Source organism: Lissotriton helveticus, chromosome 1_2 (genome assembly GCF_964261635.1).
Source record: "Lissotriton helveticus chromosome 1_2, aLisHel1.1, whole genome shotgun sequence".
NCBI lineage: Eukaryota > Metazoa > Chordata > Amphibia > Caudata > Salamandridae > Lissotriton > Lissotriton helveticus.
Genome location: NC_136058.1, coordinates 175,534,806 through 175,549,818, shown reverse-complemented (window position 1 = coordinate 175,549,818; position 15,013 = coordinate 175,534,806). Strand labels below are relative to the sequence as shown.

General features: G+C 44.4%; 1 protein-coding gene across 3 annotated transcripts in view; it reads right to left on the bottom strand.

The window, feature by feature from the left end:
• Positions 1-15,013, bottom strand: part of CC2D1B (coiled-coil and C2 domain containing 1B) — a 710,809-nt gene that overhangs the window by 32,541 nt on the left and 663,255 nt on the right. For all 3 annotated transcript variants that reach the window (XM_078670637.1, XM_078670630.1, XM_078670646.1), the window contains one exon: positions 2,328-2,456. In XM_078670637.1, the coding sequence (XP_078526763.1) occupies positions 2,328-2,456 (129 nt within the window). The remainder of the gene's footprint in view (positions 1-2,327; positions 2,457-15,013) is intronic.

Sequence of the window (15,013 nt, the reverse complement as noted above, 5' to 3'; positions counted from 1 at the left end):
GGAGTTATGCCAGGCTGACGGGTTGGAGCCGAGGATGAGGACCTCTGTCTTGTCCGAGTTCAGCTTCAGACGGCTGATCTTCTTCCAGTCGGCGACGACCTTCATTCCTTCATGGAGGTTGGTTTTGGCGGTGTTGTGGTCCTTGGTGAGGGAGAGGATCAGTTGAGTGTCGTCGGCGTAGGAGATTATGTTGAGGTCGTGCTGTCGGGCGACGTGTGCGAGCAGGGCCATGTAAATATTGAACAGTGTCGGGCTGATGGAGGATCACATACTCTACCAGTGATGAGCATGTGCTGGAAACAGTACACCACAGAAACAGAGACTTATTATTAACCTGTTTCTCTGTGTTACTGTGGAACTGGCCTGATTTTGGGGGCCCCAAATCCCAGCTGGACTGGTATCGCCTATTGCAGTACTACAATGCCTGGATGTAGCCAGGTGCAGCCTGGATGTAGCCAGGTGCATGGTCTTTCTTTTCAAGAGCGACCAGTGAACCACCACCATAGGAAGTGCGAGAGCAGTTTGTGGCTACAAAATTACATAGGTGGATACTTGTGGTTTTATGTGACGCTTCCTCCCACCTCACCTGCAAGAACACCTCCATACTAGTGGTGTGTTTTGTTGCATTTTCCCTGGGCACATTTATTGCCAATCTTTGGCCTTTTTGTCCAAAGTATTCAAAGAGGAAATTATTTTGAGCCTTATTGCTGCTTGTTTTTCAGGATGTCTGTTCTAAATCACATTGCCACTCTGTAACTGAAGTGAAAATTCTTGTGAGCTTTTTAAAATTAATTTTAAAAAGTAAGTATATGTTTTGTGGGCCATTTACTTTCAGTATCAGTGTTCTATAGAGATTTGCCATGTTTTCAAAATGATTTTTCATGTTATATAACTTTTTTCATGCTTTTAAATCTGAATCAAAGTGTTTCATTTATTGGGTATTTCAGCCATTTGATTTAGAAGAGAAGACATCTTCAATCTTTTAAAAACCACGTTCTACATATGTGTAACTCTGAATTGCAAGTTCCATATTTTTAGGTTGCAGGTGATGTTAAGTAGAGTTTTGTCCTGTACTTTAAATTTGCAGTTTTTCAACTTAATTTTCTGAATTTTCTCTGAGATTTTTTCCACCTATTTCTTTTGTCATTCTGATACAGATAACAAAATAAAGAAAGGTATGCTAAACAGACCCTGCAAGGCAGTGTAAATGGCTACCCCAAGCAAGGATGTAGAAGATAGAACAAATATATCATATAATATAATATAATAATCTAACAATCATACCAGATGTTCCGTAGAGCCAGACAGCACAATGATGAGGTACATGCCAATAGTGGAGTAATGTTTTGTTATGCATATGATTTGGTTGTGAACCATGTGAGAAAGAAATCCTATGCTTGGGGCACCTCCTCATTCTTGTTGGGGAGTCATTCTGTAAGAATCTGATGGTATCAGAATGTTTTTCTACTGTACTTCAAGCCATCTTCTACATGGCTGGTTGTAGAAAGTGAAGATACCGGCAACACACCTCTGATGTAAAGGGAATGATACCACGAATGGCAGGTCACCCTTTCAGTACTTGGTGGAATTCTTCATTGGCTGCCGTCTTTTGTCACTGCAAGCACTGCCACGCTTATATTTATAATTCAAGAGCCACCTTAGCAAATCACCCCAATTCCTCAGGAAATATTTAGAGATGCAGTTCTTTTTACCTGTCTTTGCATCTCTAATAATCACCAACAATAAGCATTCTTGAATTTTGTTTTATTTAAAGGTGTCAGCAGGAGTTTTGAGATGCCTGGTGACATGTTGGGTGGGTGATACCTATTGTTTGTGAATGCTAGAAATGCTGAACAGGGCAAACAGAATTATTTTTTTCTCTACACTGGATAACCCCTTCAAATGATGTCTGAGAAGTGACAACAAGAACTGTGCCAAAGTTTAGCTGAAGACAGTATAGATGAAGCACCCTAAAAGGTTTTCCATAATGTTATTACATTCACTATCTGTTTCAAAGAGCAATTTTATTTGTATGATTTAACTTGCATTAAACATTTTCACTGCAAGTTTTAATAGCAAATGCCACTATCAAACTCCAATGCACTAGCTTTAATGACTTCTTACTGATGAAATGCTGAGTAAATCTAAATTGTGTGAAACCTAAAGTATACCATATTTTGAACAAAGCAAAATCATCAACATGCGAGTAATTATCTTTGAAACTAATATCATATCATCTTAGTTAAGAGCATGCTTGTAGAGACCTTTTTATTATTTGCACAGCAACAGACTTAAATGCTAGACTATTTAAAAGAAAAAAGTCCTACCGTGGAAACACTTTGTTCAAGCACAAGCCAACTTTCTGTAACTGTTTGAAGATCTTGGCCACTGAGTGGTTCCCTCAGCCTCACTTTTACCTCTAGTTTCCCACCAGTTGGTTTCCTGCCATCAAAAATCTGAAATAAAATTCATAATGTCTGGATAAATAAATGTTACCCATTACAATAACACTCAATCTGAATACTCCTAACATTCATTCACTTTCACCACAGGCTAAGGACCTTGGAAAAATGTTCACATTGTACCAAGTCCCCTTAAGTGTCACAGGTCTATAACAAAAGAACTCTTGATGCCATCTACACGTCTTTTGAGCAAGAATGGAAAAGGTGCCAACCTCCACACTGACGTCATTTCCTGGTGTTTTTTTTCCATAATGCACTGAGGTGTTTAAGGAGGGACCGAGAGCTACAAAAGCAACAAATGTAGACCATGTCATGGTTACATAGCTTGGTATATTATTAATTAATGCACTACCTTGTTGGGGGAGGGGAGGGCAGAAGGGCCACGAGTATTCTGGAAAGATTTTCCAACAGTAATATTGTTATTGAATTGAAGTATCTTTTTCTTCTGATGGCTACATCTCCCCACAGATTTCTTAATTTATGAAGGAGTCCCAAAGCAGCACCTCCCTAGTACCATTGAAACACAGAAATCATACAACGCAGTACGGGCAAAGCACGGAGTTCTTGAGACACAAGATAGTAAAGCTTTGTAAAAGTATGCAAGGATGATATGTAACTGCCTGATAGATGTGAGCAACCAGAACATTTCTGGAAAGAACGTGGAAGCAGCCATGGCTCGAATGAATGAGCATGGATGCCCTCCAAAGACTCTTGATTGGTCAGGGCACAGAGCTCATTGGTACAAAGGGTGACTCAAAGTGAAAACTGCGCTCCTTAAATCCATCAAAGAGCTCATCATCAACACTCTTCATGGCATGTGGTCCCACTCTAGGGATCTAAACAAAACAGAAGTTTCTCTTCCCTGATTGAATTTGGAGATGGGAAGGTAATGGACGAGCCCACATTAAATGCAGGCACTAATCTGGAAAGGTGTGGAGGACCAACTTATCTAGGTTAAAAACTTTGAAGGCAGGACAAACTGAAAGGGCCTGAAGTTCTATATCCCTACATGTAGAAGTAATCATGGCCAACAGCACTGATTTTAGAGTTAGAAGTTGAACCAGGCTACTGGGCATTGGAACAAATGGAGATGCCAGCAAGGAAGCCGAAACAAGGTTCCAGTTCCACTGAGGAACAATAAAAGGAGTGGGAAGGAACAACTAAAGCACATCTTTCAGAAAATGCGCTACCAGCGGTGAGAAACAGGGATGGTTGGTCATGAAGACTCATATGTAGAGAAAGCTACCAGTATACGAATAACTGTAGCTACTGCTAGACAAATCGTAAAAGGAATAATGCTCTGCAACTCACTATATTGCACAAAGTTGTTCCAGCAACTTGTGTCAATGAATTTGGTGACATTCTTCCTGGACGCCAAAATAATATATGTAAACTCATCAGGAAGATAAAAGATTTCTAGCAGGCACAGCTAAATATCCACATTTGGAGTGTCTGGGAACTGTGGTGGAGGACTGGACTATTCTGAGGCAAGAGTAGGCTTGTTCTGTGTGTGATGAGAACAGCGGGGGGCAACAGATCGGCATGTCAGATCCTGCTTGAAAAGTATGAAGTGATTAGAATCAATAATTCAATACAAACTTTATTTCGGTCAATATGACCTTAAAAGTGCAAACACAATACATACAAATACATTTAGAACTACAGAAAAAATCGATTGCAATGTAGTGAAAGATAAATGATAAAAACAAAAGTAGACATTGCTGACACACGTGTGAAGTTAATAATTTCCAAGCTCAGTTTTAAGATGCCCTCTATCCTGATTACTTCACCAAAAAAAGTGAAGGCAGTGGATATGATGGTGGGTTATTCAAAGCAGGGGACAGGGATTCACTTTTGAAAAAGCATAGTGCAAACAAATAAATAATTTAGATAAAAACAATTATCACAAAAAGATGACCGCTAGTATTACCACTAGTTGTTTGCGACAATTGGCATGACCTAACACTGGGGACCCCACAATACAGGCTATTTCAGCATGGGATTTTCACAACAATTATGGTAGTAGACTAGTAAACTACTCAAGGCAGGAAACAGTACTGACGTTTAAAAAACATTAAGAGTATATACAAAATATACACACATTAGAAGACAAAGAAAAAAACAATCTTCCTATAGCATAATTGGAAAAACTACATCCATAGCTCAGGTGCAGCAAGTCGTTTAAAAATAAGACCTACGCATGAAGATGGCAAGGGTGGCCACAGGTGGATATTTTTTCCAGGTATTTGGGGATAAGAAGGTGTTCTTGAAGGTGCCCTGTTTCATTTCTTGCAGAATCATTGTCTTAACTATTTAAGGATAGTTTTAAGAATATTCTGTGGGTACACCACATAGAAAATAGAAAACCTGCAACTGAGTATACAATCGGGATACTACAATCGCATTTCAGTATCCTGAAAGCCTCAGAGCAGCGCCTAGTTCCAAGGTTTCTACAAATCTGCACCAGTCATCGTTTTCTTGCCTTGTGATAACCAGAAAAGCTAAAAAAACACGTGGAGGACTGACTCTGCGGGGCAGTCACATGCCGGACACTTCAAGACTTGCAGACGCCCCCACTTGTGTGTAAAAGACAGTAGAGGCAAGACCCCATGTCTAAACTGAAGAAAAAGCTTTCTAGCAGCTGCCGGCTTGATGTCATCCAGGGCCGGTTCAAAGCTGTACCTGTCTTTGATTTCTAGAGAGGCTGAGGTTAACTTGCCTACTTGGGGGTTACTATAAAGCTGTGCTAGTTTATACTCCCCATAATGGGCCTTTAACAATTTCCTGGAGAGTGAGGTGCAAGCGAGCTCCGGGTGAGCCCAGAGTTCCCCCAGCCCCATAGTAGCTAGCGTGTGTTTAATATACGCAAGCCACGGCAATTTGGCTGCCCCCACAGGTTCATCACTTCTTTTAATTCCTTCCTGTATGCTAGAGGTTCTGGGGTAACCCACAGGCGATGCCAATATAATAAAGGTCTAAGGTTGGATTCATCGGCCATTGCCCTAACACCCAGATCTAATCGGAGCGGAGTTAACGGGGTGCTCCGTGGGAGATTTAACAACTGTCTGAGAAAGTTGCTCTCTGTCTGGGTTAGGTGCTCAGAACTACAGTGGCCCCACAGTTCTGCACCATATAGCACATCTCCCTGGGCTTGGACCTTATAGATTTCGATGGCAGGGCTCATTGGTTTCTGGCTGGACTTACAGAAAACCTTCATGATACCACCTGACGATTGTGCCAATTTTAGAGATGATTTTTTAATTTGTACCCCCCAATCCATAGTCTCTGTGATTGTAATGCCGAGATAATCGAAAGAGGAAACTCTCTCTCTCGAGGGGTTTACATTTAGGAAAGGGTTTGCTCATGTGCTTTTGCGGCTGTTAAACGCCATGAATTTGGTTTTCTGTAGGTTAATTTCTAATCCTCGTTCACTACAGAATGCTTCAAATCTATAAAGTACCCTCTGGATCCCCATAGGTGATTTAGATACTAACAAAGTGTCATCTGCAACCATCATTGCTGGGATTGTGCGCGAGGCCAGCTTGGGTGCATCAAGATCTTTCTCTGCAAGTAAATAATCTATTAGGCCGTTTATGTATAGACTAAAGAGAGTAGGGGCAAGCACGCAGCCCTGTCGAACACCGCGTTTAATTGGGATGGGCACGGTTAGTTTTCCATCCTTACCAAACCTAATTTTGGCGAAATTTTCCTCATGCAGCCGTTTTATGAGTTGGGATAAAGATGCTGGAACACCCATCTCGTGGAGGACTGCGCACAACTTTTCCGTTGGGACCAAATCAAAGGCTCACCTCAGGTCTACAAATATTAAGTAGAGGCTGCCACCCTCTAGACACACGGTCTTCCAGTGTAATAGTTGTAGCCTGAGTATTTGGTCGAAAGTAGACAGTTTTTCTCTAAACCCTGCCTGGAAACGGGTGGGGGGGGGGGGAGGGGGGGAGTATCTTCCATTCCTCCATCCAAGTTTTTAACCGAAGCAATAATGACGGCCTTATAGGCCGTCCTTCCAGTTTTAATTAGTGGACGATCATTGGCCTTGATGGACAGTACCAGAGATCTTTTGACATTGTGACAATGATCGTTGTACCAAGGATGGGGGGGGGGGGGGGTCCTATTTGGCCTATTCATTTTTTTAGGATAAAAGAAGTCTAATGTGACTTCTTCTAACCTGCCATGGTTCATTGTAACCATCTTGGAGTCTATACTATTCCCATGGTGAGATATTGAGTTAGATGCTGTCAGAAGCACCGGGATCAGGGATTCATATAAAGTGCTGAGTTTATCTTGCTATCTCTTCTCCTGCAGTTTGAAAGTGTCAACCTGTCATCAGTAAAATTATCAATATTTGGGACGCTCCCGGGATGAAGTTCATTTAGTTCAAGTACTAGAGCCGTGGAATAACCTTAAAATCAATTAGCCTGTCCCAGGATTTGGAGTCAATTAAGATATGATCTAATAAAGAGCCTCGCTCATTTCTATGGAAAGTATAACTACTCGATGTATCAGACAGGGTTCTACCATTGCAAGCTCTTAAGGAGTGTTTCAGAACAAGGCAGTTCATCTGGATCACCAGGTGGCACCATTTTTTAACTGGTGGACACCTAGTCTCCGGGATTGCCCAAAATGTAACCTCATCATACAGGCTATCCTGGTGCATTCCCTCTAGTTGCTCAAACCGACAATTGCATTCCCCTCCTAAGATCACTATATGTTTATCTGCAATGGTAGCTAAAAAAGTAGTTAGTTCTTCCAGCGTTTTAAACTCCTTTCCCTGGATGGCTGGTCTGGAGTACACATGTAGGAGGGCTACAGAAATTTTTGATGGAAAATACAGTATAACACACAGAATATCATTGGATGCTGTGTCGATCTGCTTGGCCGTACAGCCTAAGTGGACTCCCACCCATATGCTAAGGCCTCCCAATAGTCTCCCTTTTCCCCCTGATGTTCCGGGAATACTAAAGGTGGCAAAACACAATTTGGAAATGTCCCCTCTGGCCCACGTCTCCTGGAACATGCAGATCTCGTGTTGGTTAATAAAGATGCCCCAGTTTGGGTCATCTAACTTGTTGTTCAGATCCACGATAGGACCCTTGCCTTAGGGCGATTGGGGCAGTGTGATTTGTTGGCCACTAGAGGGGGTAATTGAGGTGAGGCCTTTCTCTGTACACTGTCATCCTTCAGATCGGACCCTCAGGTTAGTGAAAGTTTTGGATTATCCCTCAGTACCATATCACAGCCATCGTCGGTGGAGCCGCTCATGCTCCCACAGGCTTTGCCTTCCTCACGCGGCTTGCATGGTCCTGTATCAATAACCCAAGTCTTGGTTGCCATTGGGAGCAGCCATAATTGGTAGGCTGCTGTACCTATTTGCTGTAGGAATATTAAAAATAAATTGCCTTTGCCAGTGCTGATCCGGGGGAGGTACCTTGCAGTTATTGGAGTAATTTCTCCAATCCCACTCATAGTGCCTTATATCATGGCAAGGTCTGTTGGGGGATAAAAATAACCCAGTGGAAGGACTTGGGTAGTACCAGATTTTCTCCCATATTAGCTAAAAAAAATGTGGGCCATCAACGGGTTTCTAAAATTAATTACCATGCAGTCTCCATGCAAATCCTTTTGTCGCCTGCCTATCCAGCCCACCCTGTGTGTGGTTAAAATCTCTTCCACATGGTCGTAACTAAAGTGCCTGTGGTTTGCAAGCCAATGGATACATTTATTCTTTAATTCTTGGTGGGATTCATATTGGTCCTTTCTAAGTTCAGGGATGCCTGCGGGGATAAGTACGTAAGGGGTTGATGCAGGAGGTAGATTTATGACTGGGGACGCCTGCCCCTACCTGCTGTATTTTTGTTTGCCATTGTCCTCTAGATTTATGGAGTAAAGGTGGACAATTGGCTTAATTAGATGTAGGAGTTAGAGGCCTTACAATACTGTCTCCAGTGGCAGCCTCCAATGTGTGTGTCTCCCTATTTAGTGCTAGTAACGTAGGTTGCTCACTGGACTTGGGGTCTGGAATGGCCAATAAAATACTTGCAGTGGACTGGTCTCGTATTCTACTTTTAGGACCAGCGTTATAGTGAGTTACCCCCCCTAGTGCTTGTACAGTCATTAAAAAGTACAGTCAACCTGTCGATCCTCTCTTGTAATGGTCTGAGTTCATCCTTGACTATATCCCTCATTTGGATCTGCAAATCCACCACTAGCTTTGTGACCCACACCGGCTGATCGTTTGTGGTTTCTGTGCTGTCTTCTGGATCACCATTCCCACATTTCCCATTATCATAAATCGCTCCTGCGGGTTTCTTCCTTCTTACTGCTGGTTGCGCTTTATGTTTGGGATTCCCTTCTTTGCCCGATTGGTTAGATGTGACAGCCCTAGATTGCTCGGGGTTAACTACTTCAGTTATTGATGTTTGGTCACTGGGAAAATAAGTTATCAAGACCCCTATAATTTGTGAGGTGCTAGGATCAGTCGTTGCGATTTCTAGGTTTGGAGTCAAGGACAGTCGTCTCTCTGTCCGCTCTATTTCGGTGGCCACAGCTCCTAAAGCCTTTCCAACATCCTAGCAATAGAGGTTAGTTTGGTATTGAATTTGGGCATAGCCGAGGCCTGTTTCTTTTTAATGCATGTTTGTCTCCCCATTCTACAGTATCTCTAGGTTAGACTCTAGCGTTGATTAGGAGGCTCTAAATTTAGAGAGCACACAGATGCTTAATATTACAAATCTCCACTGCAAGACTCTGTGGGTTTACACAACCACTGGGATACCTGTTGGAGAAACCTCTAATGGGGGGCACTATCTGGGACCAGCGCACTTAAAGTACCTGATTCTACAGACACAATATTACAGAGCCAATGCGGGTGACCACCAATATAATTTGTTTTCTATCATTTAAAAACTTAAAGATAAAATAGCAGAGGGTCTGTGCAACAACTCGAACAAACACATAAGAAAGTAATTGCAAAATGAATAATCCAAATTTGTTGTCAGCATAGAGTCATTTGAGGTGCGAGCTATAATTGGGTTGAATGGTTCAATGTGGGTCAGTATACAAAAAATTCCAAGTACCTTGTTTGTTAGAGGGATGGCCTAGCCCAGCCTCCTCCGGCCTCAGACGGGCACGGACGGGCACACCCTTGGCCCGGGCGTGGCCCGGGCATGCGCGCGCGTCCTGCGCTGCGGGAGCCCTGGCCCCCCTTTAGCGCCTCCTGGCACGGTGACGGCAATGCAGCACTGCGTAGGATGCCGCAAAGGACGATGGGAGTGATTGTTCTCTCTCTCCTGGCTCTCCTCCCCGGCCCCTGACCTCCGGTCCAGCTGGGGTAGCTGCGATATTGCAGGCAAAGGTGGTGGCGCTCTTCAACAATCCCACACAGTCTGAGGTGATGGCAACGATGCTGGCAAGGGTGAGTTCACTCAGAGGGCTTCCCGTGCTGCGGGAGCACTGGCCCCCCTGGCCCCCTTTAGCGACCCCTGGCGCGGTGACTGAGCTGCGGCGCTGCGTAGGATGCCGCAAAGGACGATGGGAGCAGTAATTCTCCCGCTCCTGGCTCTCCTACGCGGCCTCTGAGCTCCGGTCCGGCTGGGGTAGAGGTGATAATGCGGGCAAAGGTGGTGGCGCTCTTCAACAATCCCACACAGTCTGAGGTGATGGCAATGCTGCTGGCAAGGGTGAGTTCACTCAAAGGGCTTCCAGCGCTGCGTGAGCCCTGGCCCCCATTTAGCGCCTCCTGGCTCGGTGATGACGCTGCGTAGGATGTCGCAAAGGACGACGAGAGCGGTAGTTCTCCCGCTCCTGGCTCTCCTCCGCGGCCTCTGACCTCCGGTCCGGCTGGGGTAGCGGCGATATTGCGGGCAAAGGTGGTGGCGCTCTTCAACAATCCCCACACAGTCAGGGGTGATGGCAATGCTGCTGGCAAGGGTGAGTTCACTCAAAGGGCTTCCCGCGCTGCGGGAGCCCTGGCCCCCCTTTAGCGCCTCCTGGCGCAGTGACGGCGCTGCGTAGGATGCCGCAGAGGACGATGGGAGCGGTAGTTCTTGTGAAATGGCTAGCTACAGGGAAGACTTTGGTTCCTGTGCCAGTGTGCACAGGCAAAATACCTCCCAACATAGGATTCATGACCCAACACCTTTCTGTTTTATTTTATAATGGATGCAAATGGTGTAGTCCGACAAAATCTGCACATTGCCTCTTGAGATGCAAGAAAGAAAGCACTTTATGGCAAGAACTCCCACAAACAGCTCAATCGCATTTATGAGCAGGGGCTACTCCTATGTAGACCTGCGGCCCCGTTCTGTCATGTTGGCCAGATGAGCATCCAAGCCCAGCTTGGAGGTATCTGTGACCTGGTATCTTCAGCCAGCAGAAGGCAAAAGGGGTGATCCTTCAGGAGGTTGAAGCACTTATCCACCAGAGCGGATCCTAATGCACCAACTAGGTCTGCTCCCGAGCCAAGAGACTTCCTTGGTATTCGAGCTGTTGACTCCAGCCTGCTGGGGAGCACAACCTGAAGAAAGGGAGGGGGTCTGGAGGGGAGATTAGGGAAGGTAAGGACTAGCTCTAGTACAACGATTGGACGACCCAGCAAACCCTCGTGATTTCCTCCAAATGGATACCACAATGGAAGACCCTTACTCCCACCAAAAGGTGGTGTTGCTGTGGGGAGCAGTCTGAGGGGTTTGAAAATGACTGTGGATAGCGAGAATTGCATCTGCTGCTGCTGGCGACACTCCTATATCCTCCATGGCCCTAAATAGAGTGATATAGTTGAAGTGGAGTCTAAAGGGGCTGAGAAAGCTCGCTTTATTTAGACAACCCTAGAATAACCATGGAAATTCTAATACAGTTGATAAAAATGCTGTGCAGTAGTGGCCAGGCTTTCTGTTCTTGCAACATTCCAATGACAAATTGGCCTTTTCTACAAATAAGCGCTTACCATCACAATGCATGCACACAAATGTAGAACATCTTTTCAAAATTCAGTGCAATGGATCTAAACATGCTGATGCGAAGGGACAACCATACCCAAAGACTGAGAAATGGTGTCCACAGAGTCTAGCCTGTTTTAAGGCACCCAGGCCATCACTCAGGTCAGAGAATGCTTTTTCATATGCTCTGATCGCTATTTCACCAGTTCCCACAAGAAATGGAACGTTTCGACCTAAATGCCAGGTGGCATTTGCTGCCTGGAGGGCCAAACTACAGAAGGCAAACACATTACAACCCAAAGCCTAAGGGTACTTTGCCTCCCTGTCCAGGAGAGTCATTAGAAAGGCAATGGGGTTCGCGTTTGATGACTAGATGCTTCAGTGAGTGAATAAAAAGTGTGTGTCATCCAGAGTGGGACTATGGTGTCTGTCAACCTACCTGTGGATTGGCGGCCCGAAAAAAGGTTATTTCCATGGAGCCAAGATAGGGTACAGGAAGACCTAATTAAATGGAAGCAATGGTTCTGCCGTTGCTGTCAAAGGTTGCATGATTTCAGTCAGAATGTTAGATTTTACTACTGGAAAGTCCATTCCAGACCTTAGGTCACTTTCCAGATGCCTATTGTAAAACCTCCTCCAAAGCAGGGCCAGAGGGGTAGGTCCGATGAAGTGTCTATGTCACTGGCATTTTTTATGTTCAAGTAAAGGCCAGAATCAGTACTGTAAGGTGGAAGGAGGAGAGAGATCAGTCTCTGACTCACTATCATCCATCATATCCCTTATCCTCCATAGGCAAAGCATCGGAAGCTGAATCATCAATCTCCTCCAAGAGGGCACGCCGGTGTCATCTGGGAAAATGGAGAGGTTTCAGCTTTTAGTCCATTATAATTTATGATTCAGATCAAGAAATATAATGGGCTGAAACATGTCACAGAGAATCTTCAAGCTGATCAAATTTAAGAAGAATAAATAAAGGAGTTTAATGACACTAGGGAATGGGATCTACATTCCTGTGAAGTACATGTTTTGAAAGCACCATGGGATAATGAGATCCTCCTGTGCAGCAGAACATTGAGAGGCGTAGAGCCAGGACCTGCTGGTACCAGAAAACATGTTCATGTTTTGGCAAAATACAGGTTTAAATAGAAAAGTGGTAACAAATTCAGCAGCCAGAAGAAAAACTACTGGGTCGTGTCATATTTACAAGAATTATTTTAATTATATATTCACAGGAATCTTGCAGTGGAAAGGTCAAGCAGTTTCTAAAAGGTTATTGCTGAACCATGAAAAGCTGAAGGCAGTAAAAAAACACAAATGACTGAGAAGGAGGTCCAGACTAAACTTACTAACAAATAATTGAATAAATGATGATTGAATATACTTTTTAGATGTAAAACAGTCAGCCATGCATTGAAAAGCAAGTACTGCCTCTGCTACACCAAATAATCAATAAAATGAGGTGAGAGAGCAATAATTCTCTAAGGCAGAGACACCGTTCACCCTATGTATATGTATTGTATTGTATTGTATTGTATTGTAATTGCATTTGTATAGCGCTTACTACCCCTGACGAGGCGTCAAAGCGCTTTTCGGGGAGTAGCACGCTACTCCGGGACCCATAGAGGATTAGCGTTGAATTAGTATAGTGAAACATGCAAGGAAACTTTAAGGGGTGGATATGTTAGTCAGTTATTTGGATTCAGAAGGATAGCAGAAGGATGATGAGGAAAAAAGGATTGTATTTATATAGCGCTTCTTACCCCTGATGGGGTGTTGAAGCGCTTTTTTAGGGGAGTAGCACGCTACTCCGGAAACTCAAAGGATTAGTGGTGAATTAGTATGATGAAAGATTAACATAATTTGAGTGGTGGATATTAGTCAATTATTTGGAGTGAGAAGGATAGCGGAGGGATAGAAGGGAAAGAAAGCTTTGCATTCATATAGCGCCTGTTACCCCTGATGGGGTGTTGAAGCGCTTTGTTGGCGAGTTGCAAGCTACTCTGGAACCCATAAAGGATTAGTGGTGAATTAGTACAGTGAAATATGGAATTAGAGAAGTGAACATGTTAGTCATCGATTACACACCAGGTATTCATTTAGGTACATTTTTGTAATATCAAACTAAACAGTTTTATTGTGTTAAGAGCGTTGAGAGTCCCTTTTTCGGTAAGAGATTCAGTGCTCTATGCTTTCCATGGTTCCATGAGGTATTGTTGGATTTTGCAGTGGGTTGCCAGTTGTCGGTTGAGACTAGGGGAAGACAATAGTACTTGGATGTAGGCCCTAGAATAGACATCTCTTTACTCGGTGTTTAATAAACGAATTCATACTTTTATTCTATACCTGGTCTGTAGTCAATCGCCATAGATTTGCTGGCGACGACTAGAGCGGCTTTTTGCACCCTGCTTGCCACTCGTTTGGCTTATCCCCTGCAGCAAACGCTGTGCATGATGCGTTCATCAGGAGATGCAGCTGCTGGCGGACTTTCAGAGAGATCCATGTTGTCCACTTTCGCTTTCTGTCTCATCAAGCTCTTCAACCTCCAAACAGCTGGGCCTCCCGCTACGATTTTCTTCTACGAAGATCACGGTTGTGCGGCCGATGGGCAGCCATCAGCAGGCTAGATGTAATGAGAGATTGTCTTGACAGAACGCCCTGGCGCACGGCGAGCAGGCAGCTGTCACAGGGCCGATATCTCTGTTCCCTGCCTGCGCTTGTGACATTGGGGGAACAGTCTGGCGCACGGTATGCAGTGAATACAGAGCCTACTTTCCTCCTCCCTACCTGACATGCCGAAATCAGAGGGCCTACCTCCCTGCTCCTTCGAAACGCCACGGTCAGACTCAGACATGATCCTTGCTGCCATACTAAGGCACACTGTTTTCCTGGCCTCCTCCAATTTGAGTCTCCTCGGCTTAAGATGCACGACCATCTGGCGACCAATAGACATATTCACAGGCCCCAGTTTAAACAGCTCTCAAGCTCTGGGGGAAGCATTTATATTGATCTTCTTCAGGTTGCTGCAAGTTTCCATGTTTATCGGTGCACATCTGCGTATTGGCTCACGACGGCAATTATTCCAACCGGGAGTCTCTGACTGTCATCTGTTCAAAGCAATTTTCATTTAACGCTGCTTCGAGCTGCAGCATACATACTGCCAATACAGCATGGAATTAGATGGAGCTCCTCACATCTGTTCTTGTGCCAGCCCAACTGGCATTAGCATGTTTTAGTTGAGATCCTTGCCGCGTGATCAGTGGCCGCATTTTTTCCCTCAGACCTGGTCTCCTCTCTACACCTCACAACGCGGCATCTTCTGCAGTGACAAGTACTCTAGCGTGTTGTTGATGTCTGACAATTGCTGCAGTGTTTCTCCTACGGTGAAAAGCACCTTTTGCTTGTGTGTCTTCTACAAGTGTCAAGATCAGTAACCATTTAAGTTTCTATTGCTGTTGCTTGTTGCACAGTGCTCAGCACACGTATTACTACACAGTGGCAAGCACCCTTTTCATGTCTAATAAATTCTGCATGGTGTTTCTACTACAGTAACAAGCACCCTAACAATATATTGTTAACTTTTGCATGTTGCTTGTTGCA